The following is a 20663-nucleotide window of genomic DNA, read 5'->3' as shown; positions in this document are numbered from 1 at the left end:
CTGTTTTTCTTGGATGGGTGAGCCAGTGATCGAGAACCTAGTCAGGGAGAGCATTGGGGAGCAAGCACTCTGGACCTGGGAAGACATGGAAGGGTTTGTTGGTGGTGTGGCAGGAACACGGGTTGAAGCAGGTAGGGCAGGTAGGCACACCTAGCTTGGATCTTTGTCCAGTTTGGTCTTCTCCATGCTCCTACAACCACACTTTCATCTCATGCCCCAGATGCCATGATGATCACAAGTCTACAGCTTTGTCTAAGCCAAGCCATCTCTCTTTCATCGACATCCACTTGACAACTGATTATGAAGCCGCTGAGCCTCAGTTTCAATACTACAAGCCTGGACTTTCCAACCCTGAGACCCCAGGATTTCCAATGCTTTGTAGCTCCTTCCACATTCACTCTTTCCTTATGAAGCTTGGTTCCTTTGTGAGTCTGTCTCTCTGTGAACTGCTGAAGGGCTCGGACTGCTTCTTCGTTCATCTCTGCCTTCTCAACGATAGCCCAGTACCCAGCGCGTTGTGGGTGCCGAACAGATGTTTTCAGAACTGAACAAAGGCAGAAAGAGCTGTTTTAAGTAGGAACTGAATATATCTTGCTGGTTGCTGAAGGCTTTTGCACAGAGACAGGGGCTACAGGGGATAAGTTAAGGTCAAGGTCTGGAGCTCTGCTGAGGCAGATGAAGTGGAAAAGGGCAGAGCCAACGTTGGATTTGATGTCAGTTTGAGATTGGAGGCTGAAGAAGGGGGGTTAGGAACTGACTCTCAGTCCTTTGTGTGAGGGGTCAGTGAGGGAAACATCCTCCAAGAATGGAGATGGTATGATGAAGACGGTCAAGGTTCTCTGAAGCCAACGGAAGGTATTTTGAACATTTTCTTTCTCCGGCAAATAAAACAAGGATCTTTCAAATCGGGAAGAAGATCTCTAATGGCCAGAGCAGTAGATTGGCTGTTTGTGTTCTTTGTTCGCGAGAGAAGCAGATGAGCCAAGTCAAAATCAAGGCAGAGGGAAGATCAGTTTATGTCCGTCACCTATGACATGGAAGGGAGCATCTTGGTCGCCAAGGACTCCATTCCCAGAAGGGATGGCAGAGGCTGCCATCCTGAACTAACCCCAGGCTATCCCTGCAGTCTCTGTGCTTTGCCTGCCCTGGGCTCTCACCTCTGACTGGTTATGGTGGAAAATGTTCTGGTTGCCCAGATCAGTGAGGCAGGACTGATGGCTTGGGTTAGAGCTCTGCTTATCTGGCCTGTCATACATAGCTGGCCAAGGATGTGAGAAATGGCTTCCTCTGGTGGGTGCTATGCTGGACTTCTTCCAGACACATGGTTCGATGTGGAGGAACCTCTGAGAGAAGTGTGGGTACTGTGAGTGGCACACAACCCCACCATTCTCTCTTTGTTTTCATTGCTTTCAGATCTCTGGCCTGTGAACGTTGTCTGGCTGTAGTCTGTCTTCTGGAGGAGGAATGCTAGCTGGAGAGTCCATGTTCATTTTGAATGTCCTCACTTCTGGACCCCTCATCATTTCTCTATATGCCCCAGCCCATTTGGAGCAGCAAGTGGTACTTCTGATGTCCTGGTTCAGACAGGTACAGTGAACTCATTCCTCCCTGTGCCCTTGATAATGTATTTATAGATGACCAGATCCACTCCTTCCCATTTGGACTCTCTGTGATGTTTCCCGGTGACAACTGAGCAGTTATGACTGGAGCTGTGCTAAAGATGAGTGTCATTAGAGGTGCAGTAAGAAGGGGACAGTGCTAAAGCTGGGAAGGATGCAGGAGAAAGGTCAAAGATGAGCTCTAAGAATTGTCAACAGTACAGGTCTCTAGAACTCTGGCCATAGTTAAACACAGAGAACTCCATTTCTTCTCTGAAAGGTTTTGTTCTGTCTAGATTTTAGCTATAGTGGACCCTAAACAGTTCCTATGTCAAGATTTCAGCTTGCTTTCTCAGAGAATTTTTCTTAAAATAATTTTGTGTGAGAGGCTCTCTATGTAGCTCTGACTGTGATAGAACTCAGTATGTAGATCAGGTTAGCCTCAAACTCACAGAGACCTAACTATTGCTGCTTCTGCCTCCTGAGTGCTGGAATTAAAGGTATGGACTACTATGCCTGTCTTTCATTTTAAAAATATTTTAATTTAAACTGCATGGTATTGGTACAGTGACAGGTAGATCAATGGAATAAAATTGAAGACCCAGAAATGAACCCACACACATATGATCTCTTGATCTTTGACAAAGGAGCTAAAACCATCCAGTGGAAAACAGACAGTATTTTTGACAAATGGTGCTGTTTCAACTGGAGGTTAGAATGTAGAAGAATGCAAATCAATCCATTCTTATCTCCTTGTGCAAAGCTCAAGTCTAACTGAAACTAATAGAAAAGAAAGTAGGGAAGAGCCTTGAACACATGGGCACAGGGGAAAATTTCCTGAACAGAGCACCAATAACTTATGTTTTAAGATCAAGAACTGACAAATGGGACCTCATAAAATTGCAAAGCTTCTGTAAGTCAAAGGACACTGTCATTAGGACAAAATGGCAACCAACAGATTGGGAAAAGATCTTTACCAATTCTACATCTGATAGGGGGCTAATATTCAATATATACAAAGAACTCAAGAAGTTAGACTCCAGAGAACCAAATAACCCTATTAAAAATGGGGTACAGAGCTAAACAAAAATTTCTCAACTGAATTCTCATACCAAATGGCTGAGAAGCACCTAAAGAAATGTTCAGCATCTGTAGTCATCAAGAAAATGCAAATCAAAACAACCCTGAGATTCCAACTGACAACAGCCAGAATGGCTAAGATAAAAAAACTCAGGTGACAGCAGATGCTAGAGAGGATGTGGAGAAAGAGGAACATTCCTCCAGTGCTGATGGGATTGCAAGCTGGTACAACTACTCTGGAAATCAGTTTGGCTGTTCCTCAGAAAATTGGACCCAGCAATACCACTCCTGGGCATATTCCCAGAAGATGCTCCAACATGTAATAAGAACACATGCTCCACTATGTTCATAGCAGCCTTATTTATAATAGCCAGAAGCTGTAAAGAATATAGATGACCCTCAACAGAGGAATGGATACAGAAAATGTAGTACATTTACACAATGAAGTACTACTCAGCTATTAAAAACAATGAAATTATGACATTCCTAGGCAAATGGATGGAACTAAAAAATATCATCCTGAGTGAGGTAACCCAATCACAAAAGAACACACATGGTATGCACTCACTAATAAGTGGATATTAGCCCTGAACCTCAGAATACCTAAGATACAATTCACAGACCATATGAAGCTCAAGAAGAGGGAAGAGCAAAGTATGGATACTTTGGTTCTTCTTATAAGGGGGAACAAACTACCCATGGGATGAGATACAGAGACAAAGTGTGAAGCAGAGACTGAAGGAATGACCATCCAGAGACTGCCCCACCTAGGGATCCATCCCATATACAGTCACCAAACCCAAACACTATTGTGGGTGCCAACAAGTGCTTGCTGACAGGAACCTGATATAGCTGTCTCCTGAGAGGCTCTGCCAGTGCCTGATAAATACAGAGGTAGATGCTTGCAGCCAACCATTGGACTGAGCCCAGGGTCCCCAATGGAAGAGCTAGAGAAAGGACCCAAGGTGCTGAAGGGGCTTGCAGTACCATAGGAGGAACAACAATATGCACCAGCCAGTACCCCCCAGAGCTCCCAGGGACTAAACCACCAACCAAAGAGTACACATGGAGGGACCCATGGCTCCAGGTGCATATGTAGCAGAGGATGGCCTAGTTGGTCATCAATGGGGAGAGAGGCCCTTGGTCCTGTGAAGGCTCTATGCCCCACTGTAGGGGAATGCCAGGACCAGGAAGTGGGAGTGGGTGGGTTGTTGAGCAAGGGAAGAGGGAAAGGATAGGGGGAGTTTGAGAGGGGAAACCAGGAAAGGGGATAACATTTGAAATATAATTAAAGAAAATATCTAATAAAAATATTTTAATTTAAAAATTATGATGAATATGTGTGTGTGTGTGTGTGTGTGTACAGTGCCAGAAGAGGGCATCTGATCCTCTGGAAATGGAGTTACAGACTGTTGTAAGCCACCATGTAGGTGCTGAGAAATGAACCCAGGTCCTCTGCCAGAGTAGTAAGTACTCTCAATGAACAGTAAGCTATCTTTCCAGCCTTTTAGGTAATTCTCCTTCATTTACAAATTCTACTTGACCATAAACATAGAATTCTGAGAAAAGAACATTATTGATAAAAGCCGTATCCCTAAGCATTTGATATGATGGAGACAGCTTAGGACTCCAATGCTACTGCCCAGCAGGATACCTGCCTACTGGAACAGTCCTTCCTGGGGACATCAGTACAGATGTGCAGGAAGATGACTTGAATGGACAAGACAGGGTCACAGCCTCCTGGGCCTGGGGACATCTTTCGCATCATCCTCACTACTCAGACCACGTGGATAATTCCAGAAAGAAAATTGAGGCCTTCTGGGAACAGAGGTAAACAGCGTCGCAGCACCCACATGGTCCCCTTTACCTGGAAGGCATAAGGCACTCCAGAGCCTCTCTGCCTTCAAACTGGAGCCCAGATCCAGGAGTCAGAGCGAGTCACTATCACACTAATATCAAGATTACTAACACATTAGGCCCATTCTTCTCGGGTTGTGAAAGGCTGCAGGTTAGAGCCTCTATGGCACTAGGAGAGGCTAGGTGGATTGAGCGTTGTCCTGACAGTGAGGAAGAGGAAGACACACTGAACTCAGCTCTGTCTGTATCATGGGCTACAGTGTGGAAGGACACGTCTCTCATGTCTACGTCCAAAATAACAGAGCCTCATTTTGTTGCCCGCCCCCCTTCCAAACAGCTAAAATGAACAAAGGGGCTGACGGTCCTGGAGACGAAAACATTTTATGAGATTACAGCTGAGTCTAATCTGTCTGCTGCCAACAGCACATTAAAGGCACGGCATTATTGTGTTGGAGACCTGGGTCCCTTTGCTCTAAACTGTCATTGTTTGTTATCATTATAGGCTAAAGGGTGATGTTATTGAGTGAGGATTCTGCACACACTGCTTTGAGGGAGAGCAGGAGAATCTTGTTTATTCTCGGGAACTCTGTAGGTGTTCGTGGGGGGCAAGCATTCCCACGGAGCACGCCTATGCTTATGTGGACCAATAGACACATTGGATTGGTCTTCTAAGACCTAGAGGGCATATCCCAAATAGAGAACATGGAGGTAGGATATGTGCTCCTTTGGGGGAAAGGAAGGCAGGGAGAGCTTTCCTTAATTATGTTCCTGGCAACTGAAACGTAGTGTGAAGTCGTTCACCTTGAACTCCACGGAGGAGCTGAGTGACTGCAAATCAAAGGCGTGCGGTGATCAGATCAGTCCGCTAATGAGGTGGTTCTATGGGAGGCCCTTGAAGCCAGGCTGGCAGCCTGTAGACGTCCTAGCCGTTCCCAGGGAGGAGTGGGAAGGGTCTGTGGGATGGCAGATGGGGAACAGAGGCAGAAGTCAATCCATCCAGGCTGCTGGTCTTTATTGAGCTTTCTAACAGCACGTAGCACTCACATCCAAATGGGTTCAGCCTTTATTGCCTGGATTTCAGGGTGGTGGAGAGAAGTTCGATCTGGAGGAACCTCGGGGAAATCTGGGCAATGCAGAAAGTATATGTCTCTCGGTGTCTTTGTTCCCTTCAGACTTCTGTCGGGGGTTTTCTGTTGCTCCAAGGAGCACTGGCTGGAGAGTCCTTCCTCATTTTCAATGCCCTCATCTCTGGACCCCACATCATCTCTCTCTATTCCCCTGGACAAGGACTGCCATGTCTGACTCTTACTGCCTTCCTCCATTTCCACTGCTGTCAGTCCAGGGGAATCCCAAGATGTCCCCAGAGATGATCCCCAGCATCCAAAGACACCCCCACCCCAACCTCCACTTCTGCCTGCCTGTTCCACTGCCGTGTAGACACCCCCATAGTCACACCTGGACTCCTCAAAATTGCTGATTCCTGAACAAGTAGACTCTGAAATGTGCTTTCCGGGCCCGCCCTCCGTCCCTCCCTCATTCCCCCCTCTGCTGTTCCTGCACACCTACCAATCTGCTGCCCCTGGTCCTCCAGTCTCACCCTAACGGCTTAGGACAGGCTTAGAATACTGCCTCTCCACAGCACCTCCCCCAGTCTGATTCCTTTGAAATCTTCAGCTCCCACGTTTCCCCTCCAAGCCAGGACCATAGAGTTGCTGTAGGGCTTCCCATTCTCCCGCGGCCTCCTGCAGGCTTGTGCCTCTCTGTGCCCTCACTGCTAAGCCCTCTTCTGAATCTCTCATTGGTCCCTGGCTCTGACCTTTCAACTCTAAGTCCACTCCAGTCCTGCACACAGGGCTTCCATCACGAGGTCCTCTTCTGATTGATGCCTAATAGCCAGGTGTTTTTGTTTGTTTTGTTTTTTTAACCTGTTCTTCATATCTTCTGCCCAGTGTGCATTTTATTTATGTCTCTGGCTCATGTCATGACAGGTTGGCTACATATTGATGCCTTCCACTAGAAGGCGTGGCCTTTGTGGACAAGAACCATTTTTTTACTCAACTCTGCCAGCACAACACCTGCCCTATGACCAATCTTGATAAATATTGCAACCTTTGTGTGTGTGTGTGTGTGTGTGTGTGTGTATGGGAAGCATATGTATGTGTGTGCTCAGAAGGTAGCCTTGGGTCTCATTTCTCAGACACCATCTGCCTTGTTTTTGGTGTAGGGTGTCTCATTGGCCTGAAGTTTGCCAAATAGGCTCTCTAGTTGACCAGAGAGCTCCAACAATCCACCCATTTCTGCCTTTCCAGTGCTGGGATTACAAGTCTGGGATTACTATGCCTGGCTCCCTCCCCCCCCCCCCCGCACCCCCTCTCCCCCCCACACACAAAGGCTCTAGGAATCAAACTCAGGTCTCCAGGCTTGCAAGGCATGTGCTCTACTGACTAAGCTATCTCCCTAGCCCAGATATTATATTTTTAAACTTCCTAGGACATGCCTTCCGTCAGGCATTCCCCTGGGTCACTGTCAGGGAAGCTGCAAAGCCCGACCTCATCTCTCCCTAAGGTTTTCCAGGGGAAAGATTCCCTCAGAGCTCTCTCATTAGTTTGTCCTTTCTCCTTTGTGGTGCCAGAAGCTAGATGGTCACTCCTAGTCTGCCGCACAGGAGGCAGGCTGTGATGGGGAGGGGGGGTGTATAGGAGCGGTAGGAGGAGGCACCAGGGACCAGAGAATATCACAGAACGCTGTGTGAACTGGCAGCAGCAGTTCTGTGGGCTCACCAGCTGGCATGATGGGGGGGGAGGGGGGAGAGAGCCAGAGGGAAAGTTCATGTTTTTCTGCCCAAAGCTGAGAATTAGGAGGGCAGCCAGTGGTCTCCGGGCTGACGGCTTGGGAGGGAGACGTGTCAAGGTCACCTCTGCTTTGTGCCTGACCGAAGGGAGGCATTATGGATGTTGTGTGTGTTCATGTGTGGGTGTTGCAAGCCACTGGGCACGTCTAGATAGCTAATAGTGTGCTTCCACGGCAGAGCGAGGGGAAGATCCACTAATCCGATTTGTAATTTATCTCTTGGGTTGATCCCAGTGTTTCCTTTTGTTTCTGACTTGATGCATTTATCTGAGGGCTCAGCGAGTTCACCTTGGCAAAGTCTTGCATGAATAGAAGCATTTAACTTAACAGATAAGCACATAGCTCATAGTCCTGTGTGTGTGTGTGTGTGTGTGTGTGTGTGTGTGTGTGTGTGTGTGCATATGTGCATGCAGCTGCTTTAACCCTTAAATGAGGGACTTCCTCTCAGGAGGGGAACACAGGATCAGCTTCTGAGTTCTTGCTTTTGTGAAGGCAGTAGACACAGAGAGCCAGCTCGGGTGGGGAGAGGCCTCGGAGCTGGTTCCCGCTAGAAGATTCTGGAGACAGTCAGTCAGTCAGCTCACAGACTAAGGTTTTCTTTATTCCAGGCAGGTTGGGGAAGTGGTGGAGAAGAGACAGCTCTGGGCTTCTCACCTTCTCAGAGTCATATCGTTCCCAAGCACAAAGAACTTAGGCAGCGTTGACTCCTACCTTCCTAGGCATCAAATTTACCCAAGAATGTTTATCAAAGAGGCAGGTTTCTTGAGTCCTCTCAGGCCTCCTGCTTTGCTGGGGTTGAACATCACCCAGGGAAGCTGCTACCTCCTCAGCTGCCTAAGGATGCACGGCTAACAGTGCTGGCCCAAGGCTAGGAAGAAGTCTTCTGGCTCCCATCTGGATGTCCCCCCACACAGCCCAAGTGTCCTGGGGCTTACAGCTTTGGGAAACAACACGGCTCAGACTGGATACCAGAGAGTGTTGAAAACACCTTTATCTGAAGATCTCACGAATCCATTTAATTACATTAGTTCCTACTAAGAGTGTGTAAGGGCTTTAATTTCCAGAGTGGGTCAAGTCAGCAGAAATGGATCACTCACCCTGGGATGACCTGGTACTTTCCAACCCTGCTTTTGGCACTGTGCAGGGTTTCAAAGCCTTCTGTGGATACCTTACTCCACTCTCCTTACTGACCAGCCCTGCTCCTGATGACTTAGAATAGTCGGGTTGGATTTCTTTCCATTCTTTCTCTCTCTCTGTGTGTCTGTCTGTCTCTGTCTGTGTGTGTGTGTGTGTGTCTGTCTGTCTGTCCCTCGCCCTTTTCTCCTCCCTCTCTTTGTTCTTTCATTCTCTCTTATTTTTTTTTCTAACAGCTTTCCAGGCACATGAGTCAGCATATAACCCACTCACTTAAAACACATGCCAGTGCTTTCAAATCTGTCTCTGGAGCCGTGCAGACATCGCTACAACCAACTTCACAACACTTTTATCACTCCCCCAAAGAAACTCCATATCCACTAGCAACGGATATTTGTCTTCAGCTCCTCATCATCCTCCTTACTCCTGGACGACAGTTAGTCTTCATTCTGTCTCTACAGATTTGTCTCTTCTGGACAGTCTATGTCCGTGGAACCATACAGGACAGAGCTCTGTGTCCAGCTTCTTTCGCTTAGCGTCATATCTCCAGGCTGGTCACGACGTCGTTTTATGTGCATTGTATCACATACTAGTTCTTCATTATATTTTTACTGCCAAACAATATCTCACCTCACGGACATAACACATCTTGTTTCCCAGTTGCCAGATGTGGGTTATTTCTAGCTTAGGTTTATTAGCAGTCACACAGCTCCAAACAGAAGTGTTTTACATTTCTGTATGTTTTCATTTCTCCTGGGTGTAATAACTAGGGGTAGAGTGGCTGAGTCATGTATTGACTCTAGGCTTAAACTTTTAAGAAAGTGCCAGGCTTTTTTTGAAGATGATTCAGCCTTTCATACACCGTCTCTGCCATTTACATCTCTGTATTGTAGGAGAGTTTCAATTTCCCCACAGACACCTGTTATTATCTGTCTTCTTTGATATTGCTAGCCCAGTGGGTGTTAAACTGTATTTCATTCTGGTTTCGATTTGCATTTCCCCCGTGGTGCACAGTGTTGGGGGGTTTCTATGCCTCCTGTCCATTCCCGTGTCTCCTTTGGAGAACTCCCCACAGCACTTCCGCCCATCTTTTAGCTGCACCCTATCTCTTTTATTACTGACTTTCAAGAGTTCTATCTTTGTCCTAGATGTATCTGTCAGTTACATGACTGTCAAATTTGCCCCAGTCTGGGGGTGTCTTTTCGCTTCGTTGATGGTAGCCTTTGAAACAAAACAGCTTGTAATTTTGATGAAGTCCAGTTTCCTTGTTGTTTGTGTTTGTTTTGGTTTGGTTTTTCTCATTAGTCCTTTGTGTCGGGGTGGGGGTGGGAGCATCATAGCTAAGACCTCACAAATTCACAGGTCACATAGGCCTTCTCTATTGTTCTGAGAGTTTCACAGCTGAGCCTTTTGATCTCTTTAAGCTGATTTCTGACTATGGTGTAAGATGGGGACACGGGGTCGCTCCTCATCTTCTATTTAATTTGATTTGCCTGACACCGTTTGTTGAGAAGGTCATTGTTTCTCCCATTGAACTGTTGCAGAACATTCCTTGGCAAAAGTTGACTGTGCGTGTGTGGGTTTACTTCTAGGCCCTCAACTCTCTTCCTTAGACATTTCTTTACCCAGCATTGTTACACCGTCCTGAGTACTACTTGTATCTAGGTCATAAGTTTTGAAATGATGTCTTTCTACTTTCTGTGCATATCTGGAAGAACACACTCTAAAGGGGCTGGAATGTGACTGGAGAAGAAAACCTGACAACATGGCAGAGGACCCTGGGAGGTCTTACAGACTGGGAACTGGGGAATGCCATTAAAAAAAAAAAAAAAAAAAAGATGTACATGAGTACACTGTCACTATCTTCAGACACACCAGAAGAGGGCATCAGATCCCATTACAGATGGTCATGAGCCACCATGTGGTTGCTGGGAATTGAACTCAGGACCTCTGCAGGAGCTGCCAGTGATCTTCACTGCTGAGCCATCACTCCAGCCCCTAGGAATGTCATTTTTATGCCCTGTGTAACATTTGTGTAAGCCACTCAGGCTGTTTTCCGTTTTGTGGCCAGTGGGCTCTGAGCTAGTTGACTGTGGAAGGAGTTTTTGATTCTAATATTGTGGAGCAGTCAGTGGAAGTCTCAGCTTGTTTAGGCCAATTCTACCCCATGACTTAGAATGCGTATATGAGTGTATGTGTGTGAGCTCTTGTTTGTGTATGTGTGTGTGTGTGTGTGGGGGGGGGGGGTTATGGTGCATGCAGATGTGGGTCACAGTGCTGTGATCATAGGACAATACTGGGTGTCAGCTTTTTACCTTTCCGTCCTGTGTGAGACAGAGCTTCTTTATGCTGTGTAAGCCTGCCTCTGCCTCCCACCTCTCTGTGGGAATGTGCTGGGTTTATAGACACGTGTGCTGCTCTGTCCTCTTACACACACACACACACACACACACACACACACACACACACACACACCACTCCAAAATACCTCTGAGGTCTCTCTCAGTGCTGACCTACACAGATTCTCCCTGATGTGTGGTTACACATGATGAGGATTCTAGGTTATACTGTCGTGCCAGGGAGCTACGAGGACCTTGAAGACTACCAGGGTCATGTCTGAAGGGCTCAAGCTCTTAGTAGTCCAACATGGGGCCTCAGCAAGGGCCAATGACCATGGTGGCTCTCAATGCATGGATATAGTTACATTTGCAGGTTCACAATGCAGCTACAAAAAATAAAGCTGTTATTTAGAACACCTGAATTCTGCGCTCTGTGAGAGACCTTCAGTGGCTTGGCCTGGTTCTCAGAGCCTTACCTCTTTACCTGCTTGGCTCGTTCACAGGCTCTGTGACAACACTTTGCTGCCAGCCCTCTGTCATCACTGTTATTCCACGTCCATCGTTTGGAGAAGGTGTAGGGAACTGTGGAGTTTTGGGGGAAGAGTCCGCCCATCCAGACGGACCAAACTGTAGCTGCAGTATCCTTCTCAGCGAAGCACCTTTGCCTACACGAACACAGAACCACTACCAAAAAAATTAAGAGCGAGACTAACTCCACTAGGGGAAACCTCACCACTAAGCCACCACTCCCTTACACGGCACCCTGCACTCTGTGGTGCCTTGTTGCTCTATCAGATGAATAAAGCATGTGTTCTCTGCAGGCTTCGTACTCTGCGGGGCCTGCGGGGCCTGGGATCCCATGCTTTCTCAGACAGGGGCTTGACGGCTTCAGGAGGTTAACAAGATGGCTTTGGGCTGAGGAGGCTGAGAGGCTGAGAGGCTGAGAGGCTGAGAGGCTTGGGTGTAGTGAGGTCTTGTGCTCAAAGGTTTGCTCCTCCAGCTCCTCTCTGCTTTGCCTCATCAGAGCCTCAGTTTCTCCCCCATATAAAAGCAAAATGGCCAGGCATGCACTGAACCCAGAGAGAGGAGCCAGACCCAAAGGTCACCTACTGTATGGTTCCCTTTATGTGGCTTTCTGAAAAAGGCAAAACACAGGGTCAGAAAACAGATCAATAGCTGCCAGGAACAGAGTGTGGGGGAGGGATTGGCCACAGGGGCACAGGGAATATTTGGGGTGATGGACTTGTTTTTCTCATGAACATTACATCATTGTGTAAGTTTATCAGAACTGATAACACTACACGTAAAAGGGATGAGCTTTGTTACAAATGAATTACCACTCAGTCAACAAGCACTGAAATGAACACACACACACATGCACACACACATGCACACACACATGCACACACACATGCACACATACACATGCACACACACATGCACACACACACACATGCACACACACACACATGCACACACACATGCACACATACACATGCACACACACATGCACACACACATGCACACACACATGCACACATACACATGCACACACACATGCACACACACACATGCACACACACATGCACACATACACATGCACACACACATGCACACACACATGCACACACACATGCACACACGCACATACACTCACACACACCCCTCTGAAGTCTTTCTCAGTGCGGACCTGCATGGATTTTTCCCTGAGGTGCTATCATGGACAGCATAAAGACATATCCAAGGTTTTGATTTGCTTTTAAAAAATCCCACCCACCCTGACTCTTCCACCTCCCCTTAATTCAAGCAGCCTTGCTATGATGTAATGGAAGAAAGAGGAAAAGGGGGGTGGCCTTCTTTGTGGTCAACTTTTGAGAATTAAAGCCTCTCCCTTGGGGGTGGTAACCGGGTATCTTGTCTCTATAGATGTTCTCAGGATGGAAGCCCTGTCTGGCCTTCTTCTGGGTCAGGGGTCTGAGTCTCTGGTCTGAAATGAATGTGAATTCAGAATCCAGAGCCCAAGGAAGACTCTATGCAGCCTGTAGGACAAATGTGACTATCAATGATGGAGATGTGGTCTCCTCTGTTTCTGCCTCCATCGGGGTCTGAGGGGGGAGAACCCTCCTCAATGGCCAACCACTCCGTTGCTATGGAGGCACACTGCTGGGTATCCACCAAGGTCATCCCAGTGGCACAGGGAGGAAACCAGGCATTCACTTGGAGAAGACAGCAAGCAGTTTGTGTTAGTCACAGAGATAGCTGCCTGCCCGGGCCAACAAGACCCATAGCCTCTGGACTGGTGGGAAGGAGTGGCACCCCAGGCCACAGGGGCACAGGGGACAGTTCCCAAATCCATCTCAGATGTGGTACTTAACACCAGAGACTATTTCGGGAGCATCTGCCATGTGCCAGGTTCAGGCTCAGTTGTTCACATTAGTTTCCACGCTCTTCTTCTGGGAAGCAAATGTTTAGTCATTGCAGTCAGGAGCTGTTCCCTGGTTTGTTGGCTGAAGCAAGCCAGAACTGGGCAGTCCAGGCTAAAACAGGAGGAGTGTGCCAAACAGAGAACTCTGCCCAGCTAAGCTCCTCCCACCCCCACCCCCTTTATGTTAACCAGACTCTGACATCTCCACGACTGTGTGGCCTATCCCTCACGGTGCAGAGTCAAGGACATCCCATAACCTCCACTCTGGGTACAAACACTCGGGATGAAGAAAGATGTGACCAACAGCTGCAGGCACTCACAGTGCCACCTAAGGAGCCCAGAGTTTCTGGGGAGGGAGGGACATGCTGTGTAGAGCTTTGTGATCCCAGGAAGGGACATATCTGAAGAACACCTGGCTTTGAAGGCTGTCACATACCGAGAGACGTTTCTAGGATTAGAGCCTCCAAGGGCATCCTGGAGGCTGGGACCAGTGAACAACGGAAAGCTTGCACCAAGGGAAGAATAGCCTCCTGCCCGTTAGGTCAAAGGTTGTGAGGAAGGTAGATGAAGATAGGAGGTAGTCGGGGTGGATTGAAGGCATCCTTGGGTGGGTAGCCCTGGTCCTGTGTTTTGATGCTAATTCCAGTTTTCTCCGGGAGGGCTTGGAAACAGGGAATGAATCAGGTATACAGGTAACTTGTGAACCTTCTCCCCCGCCTTAACTTTTCAAGTAAAGGCTAGAGCCAGTGATTGGGCAGTAGGAGGGAAGGTAGAGCTGAAAAGTTTGGGGGGAAGAGAGAGAGAGAGAGAGATTGAGAGAGAGATTGAGAGAGAGAGAGATTGAGAGAGAGATTGAGAGAGAGATTGAGAGAGAGATAGAGAGAGAGAGAGAGAGAGAGAGAGAAAGGAGGAGAGAAATGGAGGAGGAGGAGGGGGTGGAAGGAAGATGGAGCAGAAGCACATGGCCTGGAGAAACAGCAAGTTATAATGGATCTCATAGATGGGAAATATAGTAGAGTAGTGGCAGATCTGCCCAATCTAGGCATGTAGCTTGTATTCCTATTAATTGAGTTATGATTTCTTTGACTGGGCTTTTTTTTGGGGGGGGGGGTTGGAGATTTACAACAGGAGGTGGGTGGAGTTATGCATACAGGGTAGCAGTTTGTTAGACAAAGACTGTGGAAGGCAGTCAGATGGAGGCTGGCAGGGAGATGTTCCCTGTGGGGTTGGCCGTCATTGAGGAGCTGTGGAAGGCAGGGAAGCATGGCTGTCGTGGGTGGGCCATATGGGTGAAAATGGGACGAAAATGGGACACATGTCACCCCTCACCTGGCCTTCCTCATCAGAAGAGCTGTAGATGAAACGGCCCTGACACCGACAGACAAGATGTGACCCATGACCCAATCCATATCTCTGAAATCACTCCTCCTTCCAGGAGCAAAATTTCTGCCACTGAAGCGTGCTTCGAGGTGCCAGCCTCATCATTACCAGAGGGTCCTTGTTTCTCTCTTCTCTTCCCCCTCTCCACAGCCTGATTTCTCAGGCTTCTTCGGTGTCCTGCTGCTTTGGCAGTGGTGGGGAAATGAGATTGTCTGTCGCTCAGGAAACCAAGACTCCCTGTAAGGAGCAGTCAGTATGCAGCAGATCTTAGTCCTTTATTTAAGAGGGTATCAGAGTGGTCCCTGGGTCAGTCCTGAGTATAGACACCGCAGGGCAGAGTGACCACCCAGTCAAAGCTACCCTGACAAAGCCACTGGTTGTAGCCTTTTGGTGACACAGCCGTCCCAAGCTCCTGGGGTGATCAGCTTTTCCTCTCTTGCTTTGGTGTCCTTGGGAGAAGGAAACCTATCCATGTGCATGTGTGTGGTGTTGCCAGATGAGTGAAGATGAGGCAGACGAGACAGGAGGAACCTGCCCAAGGAACCCCCACACCAAAGAGACACACGTGGTTAAGTGGACTTTAGTGGGTTCAAGTAGTTGTTTATTTTTAGACTGTTTCCAGCATGTTTGGTCCTGGGGTCCAGTTCCCCAAATTCCAGAAAAATAAACTAACAAGAACCACATGCACTACGAGGGGGCCATTCCGACGTGTCTGTGATCATGCGGTGAATGGTCAGAGGCTATAGGACAGGGACCCTTGGTATGGGCAGGACTCCCCAACCCTAGACAGCTGATAGCAGCTGTCTCTGCCCCCTGTCTGAGGCTTGGGGAAGGCTGAGGCCCTGTTATTTGGATCCTGCCACCTCAGGGTCCCAGGCCCCTTATTGCTACATTTGCTACTTTGCTACTTGATGGCCCCTGGGTCTTGCCCAGGGGGAGGCCTTATCACTGGGTGGCACTAATGAGTAGGTTGCTGGCGTCTGCTGTTGCCATGGTTACATGAGCACAGGCCTCTCTTGGAGAGTCCAGTGGTGAGTTATTAGCAATTTATTTGACCACTATTCAACTATTCCACAGTCCTTGCCACAAATTCATCTCAGCCAGGTCCCTTTGGAGGCTGGTGGCACAGAATTTCTCCCTAGCCCTGGACTTCCCAGTTCCTGGAACTTGCTGGAACATTTTCCTCCAGGAAATTCTCCAGGGCCCAAAGACGAACAGCCCTCAATCCTTTCCCCATTCTGGAAAGGCTTCTTGGTGCTGCCTTCTGAAGCCCACACATGTGGAATAGAACAGGAGGGCGCATTTCAGGAAAACCACCGATTTTCACAACCAGCAAGGGGGCCAGGCACCTGGGTCTGAATCCTGTTGGTGAGGTAGTTTGAACATCCCAGGGATCTCATTGGGCATGTCCCAAGTGTTTGGCTAGTCCAAGCAGCAACTAAGCATTGTAAGAGACCCTTCCTGGGTACTAGCCTGGTACCTGGCTACTGAGCAGTGGGCAAGCCTAGAGAAGACTTAACTAGCTTCACTGGCAGCTGAGCCTCCCTTTCTTTCTGGGCACAGCAACAGCTTGCCAGGGAAGTTAAATGGATGTGTCACTTTCTAGAAAGGCAGGTTGTTTCTTCTGGCTCCCTGGGCCAGCCTGGTGTGAGGTCGCTGCTGGGCATTTAGATGTACAGTCTCCCAGCTGCACTCTGGCCAATGCAGAAAACGTTTATGTCAGCATTGGTTTCCCTGCCCTGTGCCCATCTCACCTGCTGAGACTGGGGAGCTGCCAAAATGACCCTTGTGCCACATGTCATCACAAGGTAGATTCTCCTCTCAGACCACATCAAGCCGGGAGAGCCCAGCAGGCTTCTGGGGTGGGGTAGGGTGGGGTGGGGGCGGGGGCAGAACAGGGCAGAGGAATCAGCTTTGCTGAGGAATGATAATCAAACATCTAGATTTTTGTCTGTGTGTACCAGGCCAAAGGGAAGCTGGCTGTGACCCAGTTTCTCAAATCTTTGCATTATAATCTTGCATGTCCAACTGACATGGGCTGGTCAACTTGGGTGGAACAACTTTGTTCTGCTTTGTTTTCTCAACTTGCCTGATCTCCCGAGGCACACATAGTGGCCACATGCCTGTGATCACCCCTTGTAGTGAGGTGGTGGGGGGAGCTTATGGCTCCAGGCTTGAGTCCATGTAGAGTGTCTGTCTGTTCTTGGCTCTATTGAACCTGCCAACTGTCCTGTCTGTTTCTCTGTGCCCTGGGAGTGTTTAGAAGCTTGCCTCCTCTTCCATCGCATAGCTAGAGTATACCTGGCTCTGGGTTGGCCATGTGGGGACCTCCAGAGTGAGGCCAGTTTTCAAGTCAGAACATTGCAAAACCAGCAGACAAGAATTGGTGCAGAAAAGGGTACAGAAGCCATGGCCAAGAAATCTGTCCTATCCAGGTTGCAGCCTGGCTTAGAATGTGTTCTGTAGTCCATAGAAGGGGCAGATGGCAGCCATAATCCTTGTCCTGCATGACTGAGGGCACAGATGTAACCACTGTTTGAGAATATCAGGTGTCTTAGTGTCAGCACAGCCTAGGGCGCCCTTGGTAGAGAAGTTTCCTTTGAATAATGTTGGATGGAGATGAACTCGGACTACAACTTGGTTCAGAAACTAGAGGGTTCTAAGTAGAGGGATTTTGTTTTTTGTTTTATTTGTTTTAAGTGGAGCTAGAGAGACAGGGCTGGAAGACCCCATAACTTAGGTTGTGGCTTCAATTCTCCCACTCACTACTCATGTGGATACTTCTGGTTTACCAAGGCTCAGCGGGAGCAGCTGGCAAGAGTCTGGGTGTTTACCCTCACCTTTGGAGACACCCTCTGACTTCCACCATGTCTCAAGAAGAGAACTAACCTGGAAACAGATGTGGTGACCAAGAATCTTGAAAGGAGGATTCTAAGTGCCCCTGGAGGATTCCCCTGTGAGGGACCAACTTGTGGATCTGGGGTTGTGTAGAAGCAGACATAGAGAGGGTTTGCAGGTGGGGGCTGGGCAGATGGGTCACATGATGCACCCAGAGCTGAGACTGAATAAACATGTGGACTTTGGGTCACCAGCTAGTCAATTTACTTACACAAACAATGTTTTCCTTCCTTCCTTCCTTCCTTCCTTCCTTCCTTCCTTCCTTCCTTCCTTCCTCCCTCCCTCCCTTTCTTCCTTCCTTCCTTCCTTCCTTCCTTCCTCCCTCCCTCCCTCCCTAACTTCCTTCCTAACTTCTTTCCTTCATTTTCCTTCTCTGTTTATATACTCCCAAGGGGGAGTTTTCACCTATGGCCAAATATAGATCAAAGGAGGAGCCAACAGGTGTTGGCAGGACAGGTGTGCGTGGAAGAACATGTTTGAATTTAAAAGCATGTTGCCTAATACATCTACGTCCAAGGGCATCTGGTGATCAAATTGTCATTGTAACAATGACAATGACCGTACTAGCCGCCATTTGCCAAGTACCACCCATGTGTTCATTCAGGACCTGATGTGACACTTTAGGTACAAGACTTCACAGCCAGGTTGGCAAATGGCTATTCTGACACACTGGAAGAACATAGAAGATCTTTTGCAGGTTCTAGCACAATTTTTCCTAGATGATTGGCTATATTTAACAAGGTGCTTTGGTTGGGTCTTCAGAATAAGGTTGGGAAGGGAATTCTGCGGCTCTGGCTGGGACCTGTCATTACATAGTGTGTTTAAGTTTCAGGAATAACTGAGCCCTAAACCAGCCAGCGAGAGTCTTGCCAGGCCTGGTAGGATACCACCATGGGCCAGCCCTACAATCCATCCACCTCCAGAAACTTCCATCTTGGGCTACCAGTGGGGAGAAGCCCAATGGCCCCCGAGTTCACGGCCATGTTTATTATGAGTAAAATACAAGGGGACAAGCCGAGGGACAAGGGGCACAATCAGAAGATAGGAAGTAATAATATCTTTAAAATATTGTCACCTGAACCTTCAATGGCTAAACCACACACTCCATTATCTGTACTGGGTGCCTCTTCAAGCTCTGGACCCTTAGACATTTGATGGGAGCTGGGGGTGGCCATCACACCCATGGAGACTTCTTAAAAATGTGGTCCCACCGAGGGTGGAGAGAACTTGAAGGGTCATTGGGGCTAAAGGTGGGACTTTTGACATTTTATGTGAAAGCAGCATCTTGTCACACACCCAGTACACCTGGGTGGCCACCAGTGGGGGCTGCCAGTGCATTAGAGAGAGCAGTAGGAAGGTGATGCTTAATACTATGTGCCCAGGATCCCTCTGAAGTTTGCTGGAAGGCATGATTCTCCAGACGACTGGACGGGTGAGGTTAACATCTCCAGTGACAGTCAGACAGGAACCTTCATGAGACATTCTCCGACCAAGTTAGAAATGGACCCTTGTTGAGAATAAGCATTGGTGTGTGGCTGTACAAGAGAGAGGCTATAAGCAGGGCTTCTCCCGCTGGCCCAGCACCGTGGACTCTTTCTCTCTGGTCCCCCCATTCACCCACTGCATCTTCCCACCAGTGCCCTCCGTGGCCCTCACTCTTTCTCCTTCACAGTGACCAAATCTCCCCGCAAGGAAGCTCTGTCGTTGGATGTGGAGCGTCGCCTGCCCGGGTCCTCTGTGGGCCCGGGCCCTGGGCCTGGGGTTGGGGCGGTCAGGAGGACTGCATCAGGCCCGTAAGGCGCTTGCCCGCCAGCGACTTTCCCTGCAGAGAGAACCGACAGAGACCACACACAGGTGTGCAGACACACAGAGGGACAGAGACAGAGAGCCAAACGGGTGAATTAATTGTTTTAGGAGTCACTCTGGCCAAAAGATCCACCACCCTTCCCAGCTGCCCTTGTTGATAGGGATCTCTATGGGAGATCTCTATGGGAAGCCCCACTAGGGACAACTGAGAAAAACAGGCCTTTGGGCAGGTTAAGGAAAGAAGTGTGTGTGTGGCTAGTGTGCTTGCTGGGATATGGAAGTTTTATATACCAAAGCCTAGTCATGAAAGCCCTCAGATCCTTACTGCCTGTGGGTTGCCCTTTGACTTGATTTAACTCTAGTGTGTAAGGAAAAGGTAGACCGGGGAAATCTGAGTCAGGAATAGTTGACACAAATAGACAATCACCACAGATCCGGGTGACTAGAAATTAGGGAATTAATTAATCACGGGAATTCTGACAACCATGTTTCCTACTTGAAATGAAGGATCTACAAGAGGATTTGGGGACTCTTGACTCTAGGTGCTGTGACTGTGAACAAATGGGACCTTCAGTGCTCTCTGCATCCCCCAGAGGTGCCAGGGAGCTGCAATCCTGCTGCCTTTGATCTTCCTGATTCCCCACTGGCAGCGCCAAGTGTGATGGCTCTGAACTGGGAAGTCTATGAACTCTACATAAATCCTATGTGGCCATTATTCTCAGAATCGAAGAACAAACAGGACCGTGAGGCCTGGTCCATGAGGCCTAGAGGTCCTGGGATGGTCTAGCTATCTGCATGCTCTGGTGGGATGGTCTAGTTATCTGCATGCTCTTGTGGGGTGGTCTAGTTATCTGCATGCTCTGGTGGGGTGGTTGAGGAGCCTATGATCTGGGAGGGAGTTTAGTACTGGCCAGTAGGAGGAGGCACAGGATGAATGATGCTTGGCCACTCCCACCATTTCCTTTGACGTGGTTTCTACTCGTCTCCTCCATACCCCTTTAGAGATTCCTATTATAGGACATGGGTCTCAGGGAAGAGTGTGACTGGACCCTCAGCAGATTGATCAGCATGCCTGGGAAAACATTCGGAGCCCATCCTGCTATTGACAGTGGGTCAGTGACACCTGTCACCATCTGCTGAGGGCAGCAGATGATCCCCCATTGGCAAGGGCTGTGAAGTTTGGCAGTGAGAATGCACGGGCCAGCGGTTCCTCACGCTCATATCCAAGTGGGGTGTGGGTGCTCATTTTGTTTACTAGGCGCGACTGCATGTAAGCTGGATGTAATTAAAAAAAAT

General features: G+C 48.6%; 1 protein-coding gene across 9 annotated transcripts in view; it reads right to left on the bottom strand.

The window, feature by feature from the left end:
- Nucleotides 1-15242: 15242 nt before the first annotated feature.
- The window catches only part of Rgs6 (regulator of G-protein signaling 6), a 545511-nt gene continuing 540090 nt past the window's right edge, over nucleotides 15243-20663 (bottom strand). For 6 of the 9 annotated variants that reach the window (XM_011244133.3, XM_011244137.3, XM_011244135.3 and 3 more), the window contains one exon: nucleotides 15243-19383. In XM_011244133.3, the coding sequence (XP_011242435.1) occupies nucleotides 19214-19383 (170 nt within the window). In that variant the 3' untranslated portion in view covers nucleotides 15243-19213. The remainder of the gene's footprint in view (nucleotides 19384-20663) is intronic. The other 3 variants (NM_001310478.2, NM_015812.4, NM_001282061.2) reach the window with 1 other exon arrangement.

This window comes from Mus musculus, chromosome 12 (genome assembly GCF_000001635.26).
Source record: "Mus musculus strain C57BL/6J chromosome 12, GRCm38.p6 C57BL/6J".
Taxonomy (NCBI): domain Eukaryota; kingdom Metazoa; phylum Chordata; class Mammalia; order Rodentia; family Muridae; genus Mus; species Mus musculus.
This window is presented reverse-complemented; position numbering and strand designations above follow the sequence as displayed.